This window comes from Chelonia mydas, chromosome 1 (genome assembly GCF_015237465.2).
Source record: "Chelonia mydas isolate rCheMyd1 chromosome 1, rCheMyd1.pri.v2, whole genome shotgun sequence".
Taxonomy (NCBI): domain Eukaryota; kingdom Metazoa; phylum Chordata; order Testudines; family Cheloniidae; genus Chelonia; species Chelonia mydas.
The window spans coordinates 275,760,860-275,784,882 of NC_057849.1; the positions used below are offsets into that span (position 1 = coordinate 275,760,860).

General features: G+C 39.0%; 1 protein-coding gene across 1 annotated transcript in view; it reads left to right on the plus strand.

Moving 5' to 3' along the window:
* LIN7A (lin-7 homolog A, crumbs cell polarity complex component) overlaps window positions 1–15,072 on the plus strand; it is a 75,913-nt gene extending 60,841 nt beyond the window's left edge. The window contains exons 4-7 of the mRNA XM_007059030.4: window positions 707–778; window positions 3,106–3,315; window positions 12,424–12,636; window positions 13,839–15,072. Coding sequence (XP_007059092.3) covers window positions 707–778; window positions 3,106–3,315; window positions 12,424–12,636 — 495 coding nt within the window. The 3' untranslated portion in view covers window positions 13,839–15,072. The remainder of the gene's footprint in view (window positions 1–706; window positions 779–3,105; window positions 3,316–12,423; window positions 12,637–13,838) is intronic.
* Window positions 15,073–24,023: the final 8,951 nt, after the last annotated feature.

Sequence of the window (24,023 nt, forward strand, 5' to 3'; positions counted from 1 at the left end):
TACAGCTATTGGGATTCTTCATCTTATACAACTTCTGTGGCAACACAGGATCCCAATCCATAAAGGGCCATCCCCAATGTTAACCATTCCTAACCTACCGCCCAGATTGCCATCCCTTATTCCGCACCATTTGTCATGACAGATTAATGCCAGTAGGTTACAGTGAAGATTAAATTCAACACCACCCCAATTTAGACAGCAAAGGTCTGTAGCACTGAGCGATGATGCCCACATTGTACAATTAAATTCCCTGAGATTTAATTTGGACTTCCCTCCGCAGACCCTACGAGGAAAGTGGATTGGGGTTTTTTTGTTTGTTTGTTTTACTTCCGCCTCCTGACTTCCCAATTCTTGAGGGGGTTCAGAGGTCACAGAAACTCAACAAGTTTCTTTCAGAGACAATGGGGACAGTCCAAGGCAGACATGGCCAGAAGCTGGCCACTGGTGGAATAGGGATTGGCTCTATAAAATTGTGGACCCATAGATGGGGAGAGAGCAGTTTTGGGAGGCTTAGAGGGAGGATTGCAAAGATTGTCTTCAAGGGAACTAAATGTACAGCTAGGGCAACAAACACAGGATTCTCTAATTGTACTAATGGAACTTTAATGAAACCATCTTATGATGGAAAGAGTATCCTGGATAGGGTAAAATAAATTAAGGTTTTGTTCCTATAATTAATTCCTCTTTGTTTCCATGAACATTTTAGGTATATCAATATATGCATGAAACCATAACTGTTAATGGCTGCCCAGAATTCCGTGCCAGGGCCACTGCAAAGGTAAGACCTGTGCAACTATTGAAGTACATGTTACCAAAGTGACCTAGTAATTGACTGTGTGCGTGTGTGTTTCAGGTATTCGTGTGTGCTCTGTAAGAAAATTTAGACATCAGTGGCAGCCCAGAGTCTAGAACCAGTGCTACTTCCCAGGTAACAATCCTAATGGCAAATTTAACCTTTGTGCTGCTTCTGTAGCTTAAGAAAAGAGAATGATATCATGGGATTTGGTGGTTTATTGAAAAATCAGTTTGCAAAAGCAAATCTACTGGTTCATTCTGTAGAATTAAACCTGGAATATCAATATTTTCATGACAAATTCTCCTATAGGGCTCATCCCAAGTAGCAGGTGGTCTAGCCTCCAATCAATGCATGTAGGATTTTCAGAGGTGCTGAGCACAGAAGACTCCAATTCAAGTCAATGGGAGCTGTGGGTGCCCATCACTTCTGAAAAACAGGGCCCAAGTATGTAAGTCTGATAAAAGTGAGTGGTAACGATGTGTGAATTCCCCTGTATCGATGGAAGAATCCCTATTGTACCCAATGTGTAATATGCTTTGTGTTTTCAGTGCATGAACAAAAAATAATTGCTTCCAACAGGGCTTCATCATGGAATTAGCTCCCTGTGCACCAAATGGTAAAAGAAGATTACCTACCACTTGGTAAACAGGTTATGTACATATCGTGCAGTAAGTGTATTCTAGGAAAGCCATGGTATTTTTTCAGGAAAATAATTCATTAAGACCTAATCCTTCCCCCAGGGAAGTCAATGGCAAAATCTCACTAGCTTTAATGTGATTACACCCTTGTAAATCTACACTAGGGGAAAAGAAGCAAACACCTCCCCCCACCGACAATAGTAAAAACAGACAAATCAGAAATATGTATAAAAGACACCTACAGTATCTCAGAGAAATGTTCCCTATGGTAACCAGTACGTTTAAAATAATTAGCCTACCATACAGTAAACAACATATTTTCCTACATTTGATTTTTTATTTTATTTTTGTTATATTGAGTTCGGCTTTTTCTTACAAGTTAACCTTTTTCTTGAAACTTCAAATGAACAATGTAGATTTGTAAAGGTTCTACTACTGAATGTAGAAAATTATGTTAGATTATGATTTTTTTTTACACCGTAGGCAAACACAAAAATGATTGATACATGGTATAATAAAGGGTGAAAAATTCTGAATAGTGTTTGCCATTCTCATTTCTTATTCATATAGAACAGCAGGGTTACAGAGCAATGTTTGAATATCGCAATACTTCCTGGTTATTTCTGGGCTGTCTGCATTGCATTTTCCTAGTGCATTCATGTCTGACATTTAAATGTACGCATGATGACAAGGTTTGCATGAGCAAGTACATATAACTGAGAATGATCCATTATATTCACATTATCTACTAGCTTCAATTAAAGCATAAACATTATTAGAATGCTGAACAAGCATTAACATAATGTAGAATTACTGCAGTAATTTTAAATCTGAGGATATGCTGAAAAGTAAAAATAATTATTTTTTAATGTTTACTTAATGCTTTACCAGGGTCTACAATTAAAAAAGAGACAATTGCTAGTGGAAGACTGAATAAAGAATGTTTTTCTTTTCTTTATACAAGATGTACAATACCTTACATATTTGTAATTTTTCTATAGTGAGAATAGTCATTTAGTTTTTTAATTCATTTTATATTTTCATAATCTGAAGATTATTTAGCATTACTTTTCAAGACCTGTTTATATAAAGTGCAGTTACAATATAAAAGCTCATGCCCCTGTCATAAAAGTTATTAATCTATCAGCGCTTCTTTCAAGAGGAGGATTTTATTGAGGCTATTTAATAAAATAGTTGAAATGAAAATATCCTTCTTCAGGATTTTTTTGGGGCAAAGAATAAACCAAATAATCAGTCCCATACAAATTGGGGCGGGGGGGGAAGGGAACAATTAACTTTATCCAAGTTACATAAATTAGAAGTACAGCAAAAGGTTATATCGGTGTGTTGCACAACAGTAAGGAAAGAAGTGAGTGACAAAGCAACTTTAAAAAGAGAAGTAATGTGTTACAGAGTTAGAATAGATGACTAGCAATCCGGCCTTTTAGGATCTATTTCTGGGTGACATTGGGCAAGTCACTTAACTTCTCTCAGTGCCTGGTTCCCCAGCTATTTCAAAGGAGTGATTTGAGACTTAACGTTTGTAAAGTGCTTTCAAATCTTTGATAGCATTTCAAAATATTTTCATATGAACGAATTTTTTCTGCAAAACAAACAACAGGGCTTAACGGTGATCTCATTACATGACCAAATAACTGTCTTTTCTTCCAGGCAACAGTTGCTGCTTTTGCAGCAAGTGAAGGCCATTCACACCCTCGAGTGGTGGAGCTGCCAAAGACTGATGAAGGTCTTGGCTTTAACGTGATGGGAGGAAAGGAACAAAACTCTCCTATATATATTTCTCGTATCATTCCTGGAGGGGTGGCAGAAAGACATGGAGGACTCAAGCGAGGAGACCAGCTGCTTTCTGTTAACGGAGTGGTATGTGAAAAGTTTAGAATGATTTCCTTTTTCATGTGAGTTTTTATTTTTCCAAATGAAGGTTTAAAATGCTGGCATACCATAAAGAAAATTAGCTCTGCAGTAAAAGACCAGAGATAGTACATTTGCGGTGAACTAAACAACTTTGTGCCACTATATCTTTGTTACAATATTGGTTGTTAGAGCTTCATCTTCCAGTGTGGCTCAGCTCTGAAAAGTGACTCTAAAAATGTCCTTATGGATTTCCATTGTTTATTGTCTTGATTTCTGCATAAAATACATGCAATTTACAAGTTAAAAAGATATCTTCAGTCATTGCCAGTGCGTCAATTGGAGAGTCAAACTGAGCTTTTTTCTTCTTGTATTTCATAGCCAGTAACAGTCCTACAGGCCAGATTAGGCCCTCTGTGTCATTTGTGCAGTCTTGTGGGCTTCAGTGGCTTTGTATAACTATAATTAAAAAGGAACTAAGTAAACAATTTTGTTGATGATTCACAATGAAGAATAAAATCCAGCTCATTCTCTTTTATTTGTGTTGTTCTGTGTGTTATTTTTGTCACTAAAATAAGCTGATATCAGTAAATACCAGGGTGGATAAAAATCAATGTTTTTTTAAAAATATATTTTAAAAAAGTCGGATTTTATTTAAATCGGATTTTTTTGATAAAATGCTTTTTGAGGAAAAAAAACCTATCTAGAAATAGTTTTAATTAAGATATATCTTTGTACTATAATGTCTCATCATGGAATAGGGATTATAAATTCTAATTCTTTAGTAGGAGACAATATATTCATGTAATGTTTAACAAAAGTTTTGTAAATGAGTTCCAATAGTTCATGGAATAGGGACCCCATCTTATGGGGTCCCAGGGGCTTCTGTATCTATTATTTAGGTTAGTCTTTCTATCTACCCAATGGGTCTCAGTGCTCAGTCTAGAAGATACCATCAGAGATGTTTAGTTTTGAAGTTCTCGAACTCTGGATTTGTGTCTCCATAGGTAACATGCTTGTTAACAGCAAAAATGTTTTTAAATACATAAATATATAGGAGGTGAGAAATAACAGACCTCAACTCTATTGCCCCTCTGCAAATTTGTGTACATAGAGTCAATCCCTTACCTCTCTCTAAAAGAGCAAAGTTTCAAAAAGTTCAATGAATAGAAGATTGTTGGCAGCAGAATAGATCTGGACAAGGAGAAGAAGTCTGGAGATAAATGTGAGAAGAGAGGAACCGACAGTAGAAACAAAAGTGAAACTGTTTGAGCAGCATATTCCAGAAGTCTTGAGGTCTTTCTAAGTGTAGCCTTCATTGATTTGAGATCTATCATACCATTCTCTCACTAGAAGGGAAAACCTATCATGGCAGCAGGCCATAAAAGAGACCCAGTTTGGGAATATTTTAATGAAGTTCCTCTACCTGTGGGTAAGACAGGCATGCGTGCAAAATGCAAACAGTGCAACAAAGAAATGCAAGGCCTGGTTGCCCAAATGAAACAACATCATGAGAAGTGTTCCTTATCAGGCGGAAGCTGCTCTGAAGATGATGAAAGGAACATGTCTGAACATGCAGGATCTTCAGGTTGGTAAACTTTTTTATTTCATACTTCTTTCTTAAGGACTGCCTGTCTTCCTTCTGGACTATTCTTGAATTCTTATGTTTGAGCAAAAAAAAAAATATAGTTGTTACTCTACGGTACAATCATTTTAGATGCAGTTGTGATAAAAAAATAAATAGGCATATCTTCCTTTTACAGTTTCACCTTTGAAGTGGTACTGAGTGTCAGTGAATGCAATGGAATAATACTAAATGAACAGTATGGTAATAATGAAATAACTGCATTGACTTACTTTGTTCAGGAGAATCCATCCTCAACCTACAGGATTCTGAAGACTATCCACCTTCAAAATCACCATCATTTTCTATAGTTTCAGAGTTATCTGCCAATGATAGTGTTTCAGTCACATCATGTATGTCACATAGCCACAGTATATCACCTGTAGCAAAAAGAAAAAAAAAATCCAGAAACAACCATAGATAAGTTTGTGATAAGACCAGCAAACTACAAAAAGAGGTAATTGATGAAAAAATTGCCTAGTTTGTTTATGCAACAAAGTCTCCTTTCCGTATGACTTAGAACCCACACTTCATTAACATGATTCAGTCATTAAGACCAGGATACAGTCCACGCAACAGAGCAGATGTAGCAGGCAAATTGCTGGATAAAGTGTATGAAAGAGAAATTGAGCAGTGTGCAAAAGGTCTAGAGGGTAAAATTGTTAACCTGCGTCTTGATAGGTGGAGCAATGTCCACAACGATCCTGTTAAGGGAATGTCTTCCTTACAGAAACAATTGATATATCAGGAAATTGACACACACAGCAGAATACTTACAAGAAGTGCCTGTGAAAAAAATTCAAATGTCTAGTATGCAGCTCGGTCACAGACAATGCTGCAAATTTATCCAAGAAGAGAAGAAATTAAGGAGAGAGAGTGAAGAGAGTCCCAAGCTAATAACATACCGTTGCAGTGCTCATTTGATGCACCTCCTAGCCAAAGACTTAAGTGTTCCAGAAATAAAGGCCAATGTTGTTGAAATTGCAAAATACTTCCAGAACAACCACTTTGCAGCAGCTGCTCTGAAAAAAGTGGGAGGAACCAAGCTAGCTCTCCCACAAGACATGTGATGGAACTCAGTAGTGGACTGTTTTGAGCACTATATCAAGAACTGGCCTAATCTGACGACAATTTGTGAACAAAATCATGAGAAAATAGCTGGCACTGTCACAGCAAAAGTTCTCAACATTGGGCTTAAGAGAAATGTTGAACACATGCTGAGTACCCTGAAGCCTATTTCTGTCGCCTTGAACAAAATGCAGGGAAATAGCTGTTTTATTGCTGTTGCTGTTGAAATTTGGAAGGAACGGAGTGAGATCTTAAAAAGAGAAATATGCAATGACAGAGTTAAATTATAAGCATTTCAATTACAGCTGGACAAATGCAGTAAAAATAGTGAACTGTCAGATTTTAAAATTCATTTGCTTTGACTATATTCTCACCTCTTTGTGAGCAGCCTACAGAAGTTTACTTTCAGGAATGTGCACTGGAACAAATATTAAGCTAATATTGCAGAAAACAGATGTCAAATTCACCATTTCGAGTATGCACACGAGAAACATGAATCTAAGAGTTATGCTCATCTGGAGTGGTGAGACAAACATATCTGTGATCCATGTCTAATGAAAAAACCCCTCTATTTTGAATTATAAATGTTGAAAACTTGAAACAATACCTGTTGTTAACAATTCACAAGCCATCCAGAGGCGAATTATACCCACACAAAACATTTCTAGAATAGTTTCAAAACAAAAAAAAAATAAGGAAGTAGTGATCTTTTCACAGACAACTTGAGACTAGAAGAAAAAAAGAGCTAAGTTTTGCTAACCTATTGTTCACTATGAACAGGTCACCTGCATCTGAGATAAAGCAAATAATATACAGCAGGTGCAGTATAACAGATGGATCAGCAGTGGTACATGAGATGAAAATGAAATATCAGCAGCTTGCTTATGCTCATATGTTGGTGGTTATCCAACTTTATAATTATCAGCATAAAACTAGGGCTGAGCGTTCAGAACATGTATTACTTATCCTAGCATGAGCGGTTGGTGTCGCTTAAATTGTCTCACCAGAAGTTTAAAAGAAATACCCGATCAGTGTGCAGGGGAGTAAAGTACATTGTATGCAGTAAGCCCCGCAGATGGCTCAGCCAGGACACAAAGGTAGCTGTCCATATTTGGAACTGGTTATGCTTTTATTGCATAGCTACTGTGAGTCAGATATTGCAGGGGATACGGCATAAATATACAAGAACTAATTCTCATCCAACATCTGTACTTACAGACCTCAAATAGCAATACTACTCGCACTTTGCCTCTTGCCCAGTAATCAGATTCCTTTTCCTTGTCTGCAACTGAGTAGGGGATTTTTGACTATAATTATACGCACCTTGGTATAGTAATGACAGTGCTTTCCTGTATAATATCAGCAATTCCTTTACCTATTGTTATCTCTACATTAGGTATTTTACTTTTATTCTGCTTGATAGCACCTGCCAATGCTACAAGATTAAAAAAAAATTATATGTGTATTCTGAATATCTTTCTCTTTGCTGTTCTTAGGTTGTTAAACAAAGAGGGAGAAAGCCAAGTTGGGTGTTAAATAGTATCACAACCTTTTATTCAGCAAGCAGCACTGGCATATGGTATTCTTTATTAGAGGAGGTGTTAGTGAGCAGTCCCCCAGATAACACTCAGCATACAAACACGTTATGCTTTAGTTAAACAGAGGTTATTAGGCTTGACACAGGGGTCACTGAGTAATATTTAATTGCCTGTGTATACAGGAGGTCAGACTAGATGATCTAATGGTCTCTTCTGGCCAAACTCTTATGAATTTAAGAGTGACGGCGGGCACAGATGCATTAAAACTAGGTGCAGTAATGGTGTTGAATGCAGCCGAACTCACCTTTAAATTAGCTTTGGTTGATAATACCTGAACTCAGGTCTGTGATGGGATCAAGTTCCATATTTAGTAGCATAATCGTTTACTTTGCCTTTTGTAGTTTCACCTTCCTTGTTTTGATTGAAAGCTTAAGTCTTTATCCTGCACCATTCAAGTCAATGGGAGTTTTTCCATTGACTTGAATGGGAGCAGGGTCAAGCCCTTCATTACTAACTAGAAGAAGATGGTGTTAAGCTGGAGGACTTTATACAAATGGGGAGGGGACCGGGGTGAAGTCCCAAAAATGAGCAGCTATGAATTGCGATCACGTTTAAGTGGTTTGAGAAGTGGATGTACACAATCTTGTTGAGTCCATTACACAGGCACAACCACAATTGCGTACAGCACTGTCTGTAGCCATCCATCCCCTTTAAAAAAACAAAATAAATGTTTTATACTTAAATAATTGCATGCAAATTCAGATATGCTACTTGCCATGTGCTTTACTGCCTATTATAAATAACAGCAGTGAAGTAAATATATGCTGCTCAGTAAATATAGACAGTGTTAATTGCTATGGGTGCCCAACGCTGATGCCGATTCATATTGACCATAATTCGTTAGGAAGAAAGTGATATGCAGAAGGATGCAGAGCTGCATGTGGTTAGTTTCAAGAACAGAAGTCACTTTAAAGTGATCAATGTGACCATGTCACATATTAATGATTTATTATATAGCTAGCACAGTAAGCACTGAGTACATTCTCCTCTGATGGAATTCAGTACATCCTATGGGTTTATTAAAATAGATTGATTGTGAAAAAAAATCAAACCACAAAACTCCTAAGCAAATTTTTAGTTTGTACATGCAAATTATCTTTCAAATAAATTTTAAAATACCCTATTCATATATTGTTTTCCATTTGAGCTCTGATCATTTTGTGCATTAGACATATTCTCACCTAATAATTTTTCAAGTATTTATAGTGGAATTCTATTTTCTGCAAATTACTTTCATTTAGCTCTGGAAGTTCAGCAGATTTGTATCATCATAATCACAACAACTAAAAAAAAAAAAGTGTACTCTGTCACATAACTTTAATACTATTTTAAGATCTTGCAGTGGGAGGGTTATGGAAGAGATTTAGAAAATCTGTACTTCAGAAACCATATGGTCATGCATCTGAAGCTACATGGAAGGGGGTTAGTTAGTTAGTTGAAGGTTCCTTCTCACTCTGGCTGCCAAATACAGAATGGCCTACAGAGGTGAAAGTGAGCCGGTACGGTACGGTATAGCATAGCATACCAGCAAGAAAGTGCCGACTGTACCGGCAGGGCTGCTGATGGGTGCGGCGGGGGGAGGGCAAAAGAGGTAGCTGCCCCAGGGCCCATATCGGGGCCCTGCATACCGATAAGTCATTTAAGTTACTTTTACCCCTGGGCCTACCTCATCATTTTAGCACCTGAAATGATAATTATCATTCCCCCAACTTTGAATATAAATGTAATGCTTTCTGAAGCATGTTCACATTTCTGAAATATTTATGTCCCATCAGTTAATCTAAAAGTTTATTCCTTGCTTGCGACAGTATTTTCCAAATATGTTGTTGATGTATCTCTTGTGTTTGCTGCCAGCAAGAGGTTAGAGGACAAACAGTATTGATTGTGTTACACGTTTCATTGAAGTCAAGTCATGTCATGTGCCTGCTTTTGGCATCTTCTGCCTTGAAAGTTCTCTCTCATAGTGTGCCACAGCAGAAGTAATTCATATTTGTTCTGCCCTGTTCACACAGTATTCACAATCTATTAGAAGTGACAAAAATAAGCAAAATTTTCTTCTAATTTCTGACATTCCTAAAATGATGCCAATGTATTCTTGCAATATTGGACTTTTATTAGTGCTGCTTCTTCTCTTTGGAGATTTGTGGCATATGGGCATAGTTTCCTTTTAAATAGCATGATACACAATTGCTTCAAGATACTGTGTGGCAAAGCTTTGATTTCTTTTCTTTTATGAAAAAAAACATTCATTTAAAAATGGTCTACAATCCACATGAAGATCTTGGTTGTAGGGTTTTTGCACTGAGACACTTTTGTTTGTTGGAATGTATATGACAATCATCTGTCATTATAGAATTCCACTATTCCACCTAATCTGTGGAACAATTTGTACTCCTGAAATGTACTTCAGTCAAGCAATTTAGTGGGGAAAAAATGAAAAACCTCTTTCAGAGAAATCACCTCTGCTTTTGAAGACCTACTATTTAAAAACAATGTAAGCATACAAATCAGAAATTAAGCACATTTGGGAGTATGTTTCATTTCACAGCAGATTCAAAAAATGACTTGCATTTGCAGTGTGAGAAAGGGTATGTACTGATCGGACAAGGGAATTTTGCCCTTAATCAGGGCCCTGAGATCTTTCAGTTGTTAGTATGTTTTCTCCCTCATTCCTGTCTTTTCCTCTGTACTCTACCACAAATAAAGTTAGATAAAGTACCACTTTTGAGGGACTATATCAAACCTCATTGATAGAAGACCTTGCTTTCTCTCACAAATAGGCATTATCACTCACTTGTTCCAAGGACTGAATATCACTTCTTGTGAGGATTGGAAATCTAGAATTCAGAACTGAAAGAAAGAGAAGGAAGGGGGTGTTTGGGGAAAAGAGAGATAGGGAATTATAGGAAATTGAAAAGGAATAGATAGTTACATGTTGAGAAGCAGTCAGTAAAGAGGATTTACTCTGCTCAAGCCTACGTTCCAAGGAAGCTAGTGGGAAATGAGACACTGGAAGCTGCTTTTTAAAGTTGACTTCAGTGGTAGGTGGGTCAGGGGATGAAAATTGGGTTAGTCTCCTTTTGTGGGTAATTGTATATAGAAAAAACGTCAACAAAATTGCTACTTTTTTTTAAGCTTAGAAATATAAGTAATGTCTCATCTCCTGTTTTTTCTGCAGAATCCAGAGATGTGGTTTCTTGGCTCTTAATTGAAGGAGGTCTTCAATCTTTAGCAAAAAGAGCTTTCCTCTGAATTGTTTGTTGTCTATTTGAGTTAAATGGGTGTTAACAAAAACAATAGTTTTAAATAGTCTGAATAACAAAAAAAAAACAAACAAAAAGCCCCACACTTCTCTCAGTTATGTTTCAATTCATAGATATCAGAGTTCTCCACTTACCCTTATGGTCTTCCAGGAAACCAGGGTAAAATTCCCAACTGAATAGTAACCAAAAAGCCACCTTCATACATCATAAAAAGTCAGAAAGCTCTCTTTCACTTGCATGCCATATTTTAAATGTTTGGATTTCACAAACCATGAACTTGTCTCACCTACACTTGTGCCACCTCCTCCCCACTGTGGCCACACGCCTTTTTATTTTTTTCCAATATCAGCACACACAAACCACCACGCTCAAAGCCAGTCTGGTACTGCAGAGTTTAGCTAGAACTGCAGTATTTTTAAAACTAAATTCAAATTCTGTTTTCAGACACAGTTAAGTCCTGCATAAATATGGCTTAGCAACAAGGGTATATCTACACTGATAAAAAAAAACCTGAAGTACCCACTGTCAGAGCCCAGGGCAGCTGACTTCGGCTTGTGGGTCTAGAACTTCAGGGCTATAAAACTGCAGTGCAGACATTCAGGGTGGGACTGGAGCCTGCGCTCTGAAACCCTGTGATGGGGGAGGATGTGACCTCTTGGGTAGGCTAGTTTATGATCTTGCAAACATTTAAATATGTGCATCACTCTGTACTCACGTGAGCAAGACTTACAGAGTTCAAAGTGACTACTTGCATGAGGAGGATTATGAAAAGTAAGGTCCTGGTTCATCACTCACCCCTTGGCCTCCTGGTTTACTCTTGAAGATGCAGTAAGTGCCCATTGTAGTACACATGCCTGTCTGTACTATCTGGATGGAGAGCACCAGCTCATTTCGCATAGGCTACCAAACAGTCACTAGGGGAAGGGGTCTGCACTTGTGATACTAACTCCCATTCAGCAAAGGATGCAATTATGCATGTGAGCAGTCCCATTAACGTCTAAACACAAGAAATCTCTGAAGTTAGTGGGCTTGCTCACATATTTGAAGTTAAGTAGGGTCTTATATATTGCATTGAGCTCCATGCAGTCTCAGTGCCTTACAAATGAAAGGCTATTGAGCCATTCCCAAAGGCCCAACCTGCTCGGTTCTCACCTATGTTAAGCTTTCACACTCACTGTATTCCACTTTCTTATCTGGTAGCCACAGGAAAGGTTTGACATGCTTTTCTTAAATTCAGTTGTTTTTGCATTATTTTGGCTTGTATATTTGCAAAACTCTCCCCACCCCCAGTTTTTGTATGAATCAGAAATTATGCTCATTTTCATATTTCAGATGCAACCTAAAAATGATTCAAGCGTCATATTTAAAATGCAAAGAGAGATAATCCATCAACCTTGCATACATCTATTTACATTTACCCCCCCCCATGACCATTTGAAAAGTCTAAAATACGGAAACAGCTTAAACCACTGACATCCTTCCTGTGACAGCAAGTACTAGAAGAGGGCAGGACTCTGGATAAAACCAGCATCTTTAGAACGCTCTCTGTTCTCCTTGCTTGCAGAGTGTGGAAGGAGAGCACCATGAAAAAGCCGTGGAGCTCCTGAAGGCTGCTAAAGATAGTGTCAAGTTGGTCGTGCGCTACACTCCCAAAGTGCTGGAAGAGATGGAGGCTCGTTTTGAAAAACTGAGGACAGCACGACGCCGGCAACAGCAGCAACTACTAATTCAGCAGCAGCAACAGCAGCAGAATACACAGCAAAATCATATGTCGTAGGTGAGACTATTCATTGCTCATGCTTTTGGCTCGAACCTGTGAAGGGTTGAGCATCTCTTACCAGCTGCTGGGCATTGGCCGCAACGGGAGCGGAGAGTGCTTACCGCTTGGTAGACTTCAGTGTGCCCTACCCCAAGAAAAATGCACTTTGCAAGTAGGGGATTTGCCACATTTTGATGTGGAGCTGTTTTTCCAGGTCTGAATCTAGAAATCAATGCCTGGCATACAAGTCTGGCAGGGAATACAAGGAAGAGTCTGAGCAGTAAGTTAGTATTCTTTCTGGACACCCTCTCATACTGTATTTTACTCCCATCAGCCAAAAAATAGAGTTCTTGTAAAAAGTAAGAATTTTTTGCTACCAGTTTTAGCTTAATATAACAATCCCTTACTACTACGCTGAATAGCATCTGCGCATACGAGGGGAAGTTTTCCCAGCCCTTTCACAGCTACAAAAAGCCAAAATGCACAAGAGCCACTGTGGTTCCATTGCATAATGTGGTGGAAAGGTGCTTAGCTGCACATCCTACCTCCACTGTGGTAGGGAATATTCCATTCACCGCTTGCGTACCTATATGGCCAAAATTACTGTAGTAGCTGAGTGCCTTACAATCTTTAATGTATCCTCACAACACCCCTGTGAGATAGCACTTCCTTCTATCACTCCCACTTTCCAGATGGAGAACTGAGAAGCTAAGTGATTTGTCCAATGTCATCCAGGAAGTTTTTGCGAATACAGACTAACACAGCTGCTACTCTGAAATCTGGTGAAGCAGGGACTTGAACCCAGCTCTTCCAAGTTGTAGGCTAGTATCTTGCTTTGGTCCCCTAAACAAGAGTCTTTTGCTGAGGTTTTGCATGAGAGATCAGAATTTTGCTTGATGGATCCTTATTCTGTGAGTCTTAGTCAAAATTCCTATTTTCTGCTCTTAATGTTACAGATATAAATGGTTATGTTTTGTGTAATAAATTGTGTTTTTCTACCTTAAACTGGACTGTTTCAGGAACCATTAAACATTAAAATGCAAAATTTCAAAGGTTTTAAATAAAGTTTAGACAATCTCACCCCAACTCAATCTTTAAAAGTACTATAGTGCTCATTGATGTTATTCTTAGTTGGGGAGAAAGGAAGGAAAATATGAGTGATCCAATCCCACAATTCTTTTTGTTAGCTCTGAGAAATGTTTTTGTTTGTTTAATTCTAGGTTATTCTCAAGAATAAAATCTAGATCAAGAATTCAGTAACCAAGCAATTGGAGCTGTGCTTCAGTATTCCAACCTACAGTTACAAGAAAACAGAGAGAACACAATAACTGAATTTATCAAGAAGTTATGAATAAGTGGTGTAAGAATAAATTAGTAAGAACCACAACACACCTGGTACCTTCTTTATCAGGCTTTTCAGTACAGTGCAGTCTCAGATACAAGATTTCTATGACTTTATTCCTAATGAGCAGTATGGTAAGTAAACACTATGAAATGTAGAGAAGTTTGGGGATTCTGAATAAATCTTTGTAAGGTCCAATCTTGCACTCCTTATTCTAACAAAACTCTGGCCTATTGGTTCACTGAGGTCAGTGAGGATTTTATCTAAGGAGGCCAAGATCGGCTGCTAGTGAGGGTGAAGTCTTTCTCTGCAGTTATTTCCAGAAATGAACAACTTGTAGTCCATCAACCAAACTGCATCTGTTCAAAATTTTGCCACAAACATAAAACAAACTCTCACATCACATTCCATAACCTCTTTTTACTATATATTGTAGAGTTGTTTTAATCTGACTTCCAGTTTATAATAATTTTCAATTTTTTCCCTGAAAATAGCAAGTTACTATATTTATAAGTATTCAGTTGTAAAAGCAATTGGCTTTTTACTCTTGATGTTTCCATATATTTTATTATGCATCAATAGAGTGAGGCAGTTTTAGATCTACTTTAATTTTATTAGTAGTAAGGCTAGAGAATCCTAGAACGTATTTTTAAATATAGGTATTGCTTGTATCCACTATAGCTATTATTCTGAAATCTATAACTTAATATACTGTATATTTATTCCATAAAATATATATTGTCAGAATGTACTTGTTACAGAAATAGGATCTTTGCTTACCATGAATTACAAATGTAGTAAGATAACGTTAGCAAAAGACCAAGCTTTGTTTGGCACGTATTCATGTGATAAATAGAACCCAGCTATCTTAGCTTTTCTGTATTTTTAAATTTATTTTGTATTTCATTGCTAATATATTTAGGAGGAGAAGTGTAAATTGTTCCTGGCATATTTTCTTGTAACTCAGTTTGATCTTAAAGTTTAGAACTTTATCAAGTCAAATTGGAATGTAAAAGCAAAATATATAAGAACCTTTTTAAGTTTACATTTACTTTTCCAAAGACTAATGAACAGTCACAGCCAAAGCTGGAAGGCTAAAAATATCATCTACCTTAGAAGTGAAAAAAACCTCAAATCCTGACCAATTTATTGTCATTTAAAAATATCTGCTATATAGAGAAGAAGGAGGCAAAGCAGTGTCAAACAGAGGGAAGTTCTGCAATTCTTGCATACTGAAAACTCCAGTTGATTTCACTTGGAGTTTGGGGACACAAGGAACTCTGAACTATTCTGAAACAATGCTCTGGTTGCAGCCTTGTAACAAAAAAGCCAAAACATGTTACATCTTTTCTTTGCAAATACATCATTGATTCCCTTCACTTCAGTATAAGATCTAATCAAATACAGAGCAGACAGCCACAGCAGGGGGAAATTGATATACCATAGTAGCATAGGTTTAAAAAAAAATGCCTACCGGCCACCAGCTTTGACCGTGTTCCTTTACTATAATTAACTGCTGAAAGTAATCATGCTTTTAAAACCAAATTATATTAAAACACCAGATGAACAATATAATACCTAGAAATAATTCCATCCAGTGGTGCTGGTGACAACATGAATTAAACAGTGTAGCTTGAGTGTGCCACCAGAAGTTAAAGATGGAATATTCTTTTATTATGTTGTGCAAGGATTTCGTTTCAGCTTTTTTGTTTCATTTTTAACTTAATAAGATTGTGATGTACCCTTTTGAAATATCTATTTTAAAGCTATATTTTTAAAAAACATTAGTATTGATAGTATATGAACTATTACTGCATATGACTGTATTATATCACATGACTACTGCTCTGTAAGTTTTCAGAGACCAAATATTACACAGTGTGATTAGTGAGACCACTGTATTACATTCTTTCTGAACTCTCCCCTGATCCTGCCTGCCCCTCATCACAATAGCTAGATTTTAGTGGAATGGACAGTTAGTATAGTTAATTGGAAAAAAAATAGAATGTCATTAATGTCTTTATATAGAGAAGCATATCTAATTCATTTGCATATGTTATTGTTCAATAAATTATTTATACATATTAATATTAACATCTCAGTCTCTACCAACATTTAAAAATAAGAGGAGAGTATAATACAGTACCAATAAATCAGATATTCTAAGGGGAAACAGAAGGGGCAAAAAATCATTGGGGTTAGACTAGATGACCCTTGCAGTCCCTTCTAACCCTATGTTTATGGGGTCAATTTCAATGATCATACCTGCACTGTGGATCTGTAAAGATGTAGCAAGTTAATCACTGGAGCCGCTGACAGCATCCTCTACATACTGCCAATAATCTGTCATCCTCTAAAAACTGAACCTTCAATTATGGATGTTTTCTGCATTTTTCACATAAAATTTACAGCTTTGATTCAGCATAGCACTTAAACACATGCTCGTGTACTTAACTAGAGCCTAAAAATGTGCACACGGCTCTCTTTCTCTCATTCATGCATTCCCACTGCTATAGCTAATTGTTTGCCTTTTTATTTATTGCTGTTACCGTATGAAACTGGTTTATCTGCCGTCACTTTAGTAAGTTTAAGGTCTCATTGATTTTGGCAGGAATAACTTGAGTCCCCTCAGATACATTTCCTTGTATTGACAGTGAATTGAACTAGAACAGTGGTTTTCAACCTGTGATCCATGGACCTCTGGGGGTCTGCAGACTATGTCTAAGATTTCCAAAGGGGTCTCCACCTCCATTCAAAATTTTTTAGGATCCACAAATGAAAAAAGGTTGAAAATCCCTGAAGTACAAGATCCACTAAATCTTTTCTGTCTCTAACTTGATACGTATAAAGGATACCATTCTTTGGGTCAGTGGCCCAGAGCTGGCCTGACTGTTCAATTAGCCTGGCCTGCTGCACCTAAGAAAGAATTGGAATTTAATTAGCTGACCCTCATATAAAGAGGCCAACAAGAAGGGGTTTAGTGGGGAGAGAGGAACTGCAACATCCTGGAGGAAGTTGAGAGGCCAGAAGTGGTTCCCTGATGACCCACTACTGAAGTTATTGCTAAGAGGAACTGCTTCAGAAATGCCAAATGTTCAAAAAGGGAGATTGGTGGAAGATCTGTATTACTGAGGCTCTGAGGTAAGAGCCAGAAAATCTGGTTAGTGGAATTATTGGTGCGAGAGCTAATTTGGGGGGAAAGGACTGCTATGCATGCACAGAGTTGGAAGAAAGAATCTGCAAGAGTTTGATTATGTTTTATTAAGAAGGCTCAATTAAAGAACCTACCTCAGCTGAGAAATAGCTTCCCTGGATTCCTTGAGAAAGTCAGTCAAATTAACCTCAGAGAGTGTGAACTGACCTAGCAGGACACACAGTTTAGTCCAACAAGAGGAGGGGGCTATCAAATAGACCTAATCCTTCTACAACATGATAATCGAGAGGGAGCTGTCTGGCTTTGAGTTTTGCTATCTTTCCACCATGCCAAAGATCCAAAGACAAGATCCAAATCTGTCTATGAACACTAGATTTTTGACTCTCCTGCATAAATCCCACAAATGTATTATGCTAATCCAGGCAGAGTCTTTTTTCTGTCTGTGACAGATAAAAAAATTGATCGTTTTTTGTAAGTGTTTCACAATACCACACTGAGAGAATTCTACAGAAAGAAAGCTTGGGGGACAAGTGAGAGAATTTCATGGCATGCTTCTTAATACAGGGTAAGTTATGTGTCATGTTGGCTTCTCAGGTGCAGCTTACACAGTGGTAAGCGTAAAGATGAAAAGCCAGTGAGTGCACATGCTTTTCACTTGAATGAACAAAATGCTTTTCACTTGAATGAACAAAATGACATACAGTTCTGCAGTCTCCCATTGAAAACAAGTGTTGCAATGCATATTGGTCCACTATATTATATACTCCTGGGGGAATTCTGCACCAAAAATTTAAAATTCTGCACACAATCTTTGAAAATTCCGCACATTTTGTCAAAATAACACAATATAATCATGCCAGTTACAGTTTTGGTAATTTATTTCAAAATATCTGTCAGAAAGTACGTCTGTAACAACACAGACCAAAAAAAAAAAAAAGATTCTGGTAATTTTTTTTGACAAATAGATTCCTTATGAAGCATATTAATACAGAACTTTGTGTAATTCATTTAAATTACAATACAGAACTGTATTTCCTGCACTTGTCAGAAGCAGTGCAAAGGCTTGGGGGAGTTGGGGGTAACAGAAGAGCTGAGGGAAAGAGAAGAAGCCTAGGAGTGAACCTGGAGGGTGTTGAGTATGGGTGGGTGGGGGATTGTTAGGATGTTTGGAAGCCTCCCCCATGCAGACCCTGGCTGACCCCAAGCTTCTTCCATTCAGTCAGGCACGTCTGCCCCTGTCCCCTCACCCCACTAGCTCCTGAGCCCATGCTCCAGTCTTTCCCCTCACTAGCCATTCTGAACCCTATTCTGTGACCCCTCAGCAGCCCTGTGTGCCCCACTCTGTCCTAACCTGGCTCCACTGGACATCGAATTTTGGATTTTCCTGCATAAAGTACATTTTGCCCAAGAAAGTGCTGCAGTTCTGCCTTTTGCCCACCAGAGGCTGCTGTGGTACTAGAACAGCTGGCATGAATGCAGCTGGCTGTTCTGGCACCACAGCGGCCTCTGGTGGGCAAAAGGCAGAACTTCAGCACTTAGGCAAAACGTATTTTATGTGGGAAAATACAAAATTATGCAAGACAAGACAAATTAATTCTGCGCATCCGCAGATGCACAGAATTCCCCCAGGAGTAATTATGCTATTCCTACAGTGCATAATGGGGGCCCCAGTTATACCGGGGACCTTTTAGAGCTACCGCAATAGGAACAAAAAAATGTAGGTCACACTGACAGATGGGGACAGTATTTCAGAAATCAGTGCCTGGAAATGACATAGGAGTCATGGTGGATAACCAGCCAAACATGCGCTCCCTGTGAGATGCTGTGGCTAAAGCTCTAACATGATCTTTGGATGTATAAGCTAGGGAAGATCAAGTAAGAATAGGGAGGTAATATTATCTCTGTATACAGCATCAGTATACTGTGCCCGGTTCTCATCAGTGGTGCCAATTCAAATATTTCTTGCGGGGGAGGAAAGACAAATTCTGGGCCACCTTAGGCCACATAAAAGACCCTGTTCCAGTCCCCATTCATTCTTCCCCCTCCTCCGCCCAGGGATCCCAGATCTCCCTTGGCTGGTGAATCTTCCCTTTCTCTTACCCACACAGTGCATGAGCCAGTGCCACCAGGGTCAAATTTTTGGCAGACTCCCCTGAGCTCCACCCCCTGTGTGCCAGTCTGTAATATCCATTTGTCCTGGCCTGGCCAAATTTCAATGGCATTGAAACCTTGCAGCTAGAGCAATGCTCCAGTCTGCTCTGGCAGCAGCCACACTGACTTAGTATGGAAACACTGCTTAAAAGTGGTCGGACAGTGCCTCCCCACATCCCCCAGCTTCAGAGCCTATGGAACTTTGAGCAAGTGCAAAAACCTTGTGGAGAGACATTAACTCACCAACAGTTTCCCCTAAATGCTGCCACTGGTTCTGGTGTTCACACTTGAAAAAGGACATTGGAAAATTGGAAAGGATTCAGAAGAGCTATAGGAATGATTTCAGGTCTGTACACTGGTCTTCCAGTGAGAAATGAAAGATGCTCAATCTATTAAGTTTACCCAAGAGGAGGTTAAGAGGTAACCTGATCATGGTCTATAACAGGGATTGGCAACCTTCAGCACGTGGCCCATCAGGGTAATCTGCTGGCAGGCCTCAAGACAGTTTGTTTACGTTGACCATCCGCAGGCACAATTCCTGCAGGTCCCATTGGCCGGGAATGGCAAACTGCGGCCACTGGGAGCTGCGGGGGCCGTGCCTGTGGACGGTCAACGTAAACAAAATGTCTTGCAACCTGCCAGCAGATTACCCTGATGGGCCACATGCCAATGGTTGCCGACCCCTGGTCTATAACTTAGTATCTACATGGGAAAGAGTTTTCTGATAGAAGAGGGCCCTGTAATCCGACACAAAAAGGAACAGATTCAAAGATTGGAAGCCAAAGCTAGACAAATTTATAGTAAAAATGAAGCACAATTTTTTTTAATAGTGAGAGAAATAAATCATTGAATCAACTTACGGAGTGATATGGTGGATTCTCCCATCATTTAAAGTTTATAAATGAAGACTGGATGTCTTTTTAAGAGCTATTAGTACTGCTTTTGACTGGAGCAGTTACCCAATACTTGGAGTCTTGCAGGTTCTTTCCTTTAAGAGGAGAAATTGATGATTGAAGCAGCTGTTTCTTTGATGCAATCTTGTTTCATTACAAGGAATGTACATAAACTCCTGTTTCCCAGGACACAGGAAGGATCAAACAGCAGGACATGGGACTGTGAACAACACCTAAGTCTCTTTCCAGCCAGCACTCTCCTCAAAATCTCTCTGCTTTTTTCTCAGGGTCACTCATTCCTTACTACGTTCTCTGTCTAGTTCCATGTTGTTTTCTGCTGCTTGTCTCTCACACAGCTCCTTCAAACAATACCCAACCCTCTATATTTGCACTCAGCTCCAGTCAAACCCTTCTGCCCAAATAGCTCAGATTCCTAACTGACCTTGTATATGCCTCTGTTTTGGGTGGTGGTGCCTATTCTTTCAGCAATCTATTCTATTAAGGAGCTTGATTACACTGATTCTGACGGAAAGGCGGCTGTTTTGCACACCAATTTCAATGTGGTTTCATCAAATCCCCGGTATAACAATATGCTATAGCTCAAACAGAAGTTATGGGTTTGATGTAGGGCTTGAAAACCTGTGGCCTTGCTTATGCAGGAGGTCAGACTATATGTTCATAATGATCCTTGCTGATCTTAGTATATAAATACTACTGCCTCCACCTACTACTTATGTATTTTGTGACAGTCAAAATGTGTGGACAAATATTCAGAATGACCACATACTTTATGGGTCTGACCTGACCAATATGAATTTCTTGACTTTGCAAAATTGGGCTGGAAATCTCACGTAGACTGAACTTCTCACACACTTACCCCTACTCCTACTTCTGGTTGTGTCAGGAAAGCCACAGCAATAGCCCCTTTCACTGTATTTCTCCACTTCTGATTCTACCCAGAGTTAGCAATTACAGAAATGCATGAAAATTAAAGTTATCCAAACCTAAAAAAAAAATGTAATATACATTTGATACTAAAGAATGTGGTGAAACCTGAGTATTACTGAAGTTCAGAGGTCTGCAACTATTCAAGAGCTAACAAAGGTCTCCAAGACAGAAGGATTGTATCTATATTGAAAATCCAACATTCCCTCCGCAATTTAATTCTTGAGCTGACCTTCATTTTATTTACGTGTTGCTAGTTGTTTATTTTTTTCTCATTTTGTATTGTTAAACGTGTTCAATTGTTAAATGGGATGTTTCTTTAATTACTTTCATAACTGTTAGAATTTTACATAGAGATATTTTATGCTGAGACATTTCATACTTAACATGGTGATCTACGCTAAAAAAAGACAAGATCATGGCCTCATTAACATCCTTACTGTTAAAACAAACTCAAACACATAGCTGATCAACAAATTGCCTGTTCTATATTTGCAACCAACTTCACCTTTTGATGTATTAAACTTCTACAAAGAGACAAGGTGATGAGGTGATAGGTTTTATTGGGCTATTGGTGAGAGAGAACTTACTACAGAGTTCTTCTTCAGGTCTGGGAAACTTAGGTCTCGTCTACACTGGCAGCACTTTAACGTGGCTTGTGAGGTCGCGGCGCAGCACAGGGAGAGAGCTCTCCCAGCGCTCTTAAAAAAAAAGCTACCTCCACGAGGGGCGTAGCTCCCAGCGCTGGTGCACTGTCTATAGTGGTGCTCTACAGCGCTGAAACTTGCTGCGCTCAGGGGGGTGTTTTTTCACACCCTTGAGCAAGAAAGTTGCAGCGCTGTAAATTGCCAGTGTAGACATGCCCTTAGTCAGGGCTTGTCTTCATGTATAGTGCTATAGCGTGCTGCTGTAGTGCTTGAGTGAAGATGCTGCTACGCCAACAGGAGAGCTTCTCCCATCAGCATAGTCAGTCCACCTCCCCAAGAGGCAGTAGCTATGTTGGAGAAGCACTCCTGTTGACCTAGTGCTGTCTACATAGGGATTAGGTAGATATGGATGTTTCACACCCCTGAGCAACATAGTTACACTGATATAGGTCTATAGTGTAGACCTGGCCTCATAGTATCACTGCTAAATACAAGATGGAACAGATTGTTAAACATACGTAGTTAACATATATTTGAAGGCACCATTCAAGGTGAAGTGTCCAGTTAACAACCCTCCAGTCACAGGGAGGAAAGGAAGGTGGGGAGGAAGGAAATCTGTGTTTTCTGAGGGGTTGTTAGTGGGTTATAGATTGTTGTATTAAGCCATAAATCCAGTGTCTCTGTTTAGTGCATGATTTTTAGTGTCTAGCAAAGTTAAGAATTTAATCTCCCAGGCTCATCTTTTGGAAGTGTTTCCTTTGAACCACCATCCCTCACAATAATGGCATAGCTGCCTGCTTCAAATATTTACAAGATGATGGACAATCCTCAGATAGCCACACCAAACACATCGCCAAAACTCATCCATTTCATCCTCACCCATAAGAATTTTACATTCAACAACAAACACTTTGTTCAAACCATTGGGAACAGCTATGGCCTCATAGGATGACTCCAATATGCCAACCTCATCATGTGTCCCCTTGAAGAAGAATTTCTGGACAAATGCACCATGAAACTAATGATATACCTGAGATACATCAGTGATATTTTCATCCTCTGGACAGATGACAAACTCCCTCAGATTTCTACCACAGTTTCAACAAGCACCCACCCATCCATTAAACTCTCTCTGGAACACTCGCACGCCAGCAAAAACTTCCTGGAAACCACAGTCAGCTTCAGCAATGGAACCCAATAAACACGCATATATAAGAAACCCACAGTTCATCATACCTTCCTTCAGAGATCCAGTAACCACCCCAAACAGAAGAAATCTGTTACCTATAGCCATGCACTCAGATACCACAGAATATACTCCAAGGAGAAAGTCTGGGATACACACCCTTAACGCACTCAAAGCCACCTTCACCAAACTTCCACTAGAGAAGTAGATTGCACCATGGAATGGGCCACTCTTAATACCCCAACAAAACCTGCTTCAATTTAGAAATAAAACCCCTAGTTGTCACCTACCACCCCATATGGGGTATCAAACAACTACAACCCATACTCTATGGGAACCCCATCCTGGAAGAAATCTTTCCTGAATCCCCTCTTCTTGTCTTCAAACAACCCTGCAACCCCTCCAAGCTCATCAGAAGCAATTCCCCACCAGAACACACAAACTCAAAGTGACATATCTCCATTGCTACAATGAGCAACACCCCCATAACACACTTTTCAAGATCCAGAGGTCCTACACATGCCTATCTCATCCAGATATGTCCCAATAGCAACTATTTGGGTGAAACCGGAAAAATCTCTGCGCTCTCGAATGAACTCATACAGGAAAATGATAGAAGACAAAAAACACCACGTCACCTCTGGGTGAACAATTTTTTTTCACAAAGTGATCACTCTGTTTGACCTCATCCTCGAAGAAAACCTGCACAACACTTTCAAAAGATGAGCCCTGAAAGCTGAAATTCATAACTTTGCTATATACTAAAAGTCATGGACTGAAGAGAGGCACTGGATTTATGGCTTATTACAACAATTTATAACCCACTAACAACCACCCTCAGCTGCCTTCTCTCCCCCCACATTCCTTTTCTCCCTCTGACTGGAGGACTTCACCTTGAATGGTCCCTTGAAATATATATTAACTACTTATGCAAAGCAATCTGTTCCACCTTGTCTTTAGCTGTGACACTAAGGGCAGATCTACACTTAAAACTCTGCATCCGTGCGTCTGCACTGATGCAGATGCGCCGCTGTAGCACTTTAGGAAAAGCCAGGGGTGAAAGTAAGGGGGCACGGGCTGGTACGGC